This window comes from Telopea speciosissima, chromosome 1 (assembly GCF_018873765.1).
Source record: "Telopea speciosissima isolate NSW1024214 ecotype Mountain lineage chromosome 1, Tspe_v1, whole genome shotgun sequence".
NCBI lineage: Eukaryota > Viridiplantae > Streptophyta > Magnoliopsida > Proteales > Proteaceae > Telopea > Telopea speciosissima.
Window position 1 is genome coordinate 31,957,114 of NC_057916.1, and position 1,727 is coordinate 31,958,840.

A 1,727-nucleotide genomic window follows, 5' to 3' on the forward strand; every position below is an offset into this window, starting at 1 on the left:
AGACAAACACGTAGCGCCATTCCAGTATTCCATAAAGAGGTAAATCCATAGAAAAGGGTCGGAGCCGGTAGAGCTAAAACTGTGTTTAAGCTTTAATCTTTTATTACCTATTTAAAAAAACGAAAACCCTTCAATTTTGCTTCTTTAGAGTTTAGCCCCTAACGAGGTAGGTTTCTGTTTTTGCGTTTAGGGTTTATTTTCCCTGGTTATCTGTTGTCGTCGTTTCTGCGTTGTTGTAGGCTCTGTGATTTTCTTACGTCGTCGACAGATTCAAAATCGCTACCTTTGAGAACTAGGTTTACAGTTTCTTCTATAATGTCGAAGATCACGCATACTGGCTACGGCACTATCCCGTCTTCTGGAGCCTCAACTTCGAACTCGATCCCTACCCCGTCTTTTGGAGCCTCCAATTTGAACTCTGGGGTCGATTTAATCTCTCGGGCAAAGGAAAGGGGAAGATCAATCATAGCTACGCAGCGTCCATGGAGAGAGCTCGCAGATGTATTTGCTTTTGTCCGCCCGTACAGCTATGGCGAAGCGATGGTCCGTATCAAGCGCAATGCCAATTACTTCCGTGTCAATTACGCCTTCATCATGTTGTTGATACTGTTCTTGAGTCTTCTATGGCATCCGGTTTCGATGATAGTCTTCTTGATTGTGTTTGTCGCTTGGTTCTACCTTTACTTTTTCCGTGATGAGCCGTTGGTGGTATTTAACCGGACGTTTGACGATCGAGTGGTTCTGATTGTATTGAGTTTGGTTACGATTGTTGCCCTGGTTCTGACTCATGTGGGATTAAATGTCTTGGTTTCGCTTATTATTGGAACTGTGATTGTTGGTCTGCATGCTGCCTTTAGGATTACCGACGATCAGTTTCTGGACGAGCAGGAAGTCGCCGGTGGAGGATTGCTTTCTGTTGTTGGAAGTCCTACTCCGATGAGACCAACTTACGGTCGTGTTTGAGTCGGATGACTGGTCCTTTGTATTGTGCACTGGTGATTAGGATGTTGTGTGGTGATTGGGTAATCGGAATTGTGATTTGAGCAAGTGCCATTGAGTTTCGATTTTCGATCTGTGGGTTGACTACTTTAACAGTGCTGCTGTAGAGGGTTTGGGCACAAAGAAGTGGGATTCTCTTCGTGGATTTCTTTTGTTTTTATTACCGGAAGGTACATCATGGAGGAATTGATTGTAAATGTTCGATTCTAGCTTCCTGTAGAGCAGGTCAGGTTACATTTTACTTGATCTTGTATTTGTTCTTTCTTTTTCCCAGTCGAGTTTGGGCTTTGACGTGGTCCTTTGAATCTCTTTGTAAGTGCTACACTGCAAATTGGCATTATTTTAGTAGTCTAGAGAGAGACTGGCACTCTTTGCCATGGGGATTGAAAGTTTTAGTAACTTGGCAGTGTTCTCTGTTGTTATGTTGATATTTCTGTACTGATGTGGTGGGAAAGTAAAAATTTTCCAAAGAGTTGTGCCATGCATTTTATACATTGGCTGATTGCTTACATTGTTGGACTCGACTCAATTGCACCTTATCCCAATTTAATTCGGTTGGCCATACAAATCCTATTGACTCATTTATTTTAGTTGCAACTATGTTGAAGTCAGATCTATGTTTCATTGTTAGTTGATCACCGTCGGGTTATCGTGTATTTCATTCAAGTGATCAATTATTCCTGTAAGTATTTAATGAAAAACACGGGGGAAAAAAAGAAAAAGAAAAA

General features: G+C 41.7%; 1 protein-coding gene across 1 annotated transcript; it reads left to right on the forward strand.

Annotated features, from left to right (window-relative positions):
* The first annotated feature begins 209 nt into the window (after positions 1-209).
* Positions 210-1,346, forward strand: LOC122670651 (PRA1 family protein F2-like). Its single transcript, XM_043867609.1, has one exon. It carries the CDS (start codon positions 316-318, stop codon positions 961-963), a length of 648 nt encoding a protein of 215 aa, XP_043723544.1. The 5' UTR covers positions 210-315; the 3' UTR covers positions 964-1,346.
* Positions 1,347-1,727: the final 381 nt, after the last annotated feature.

Bases quoted from the DNA above. Each gene is read 5' to 3' on its own strand.
- LOC122670651 (XM_043867609.1), top strand. From the start codon at position 316: ATGTCGAAGATCACGCATACTGGCTACGGCACTATCCCGTCTTCTGGA.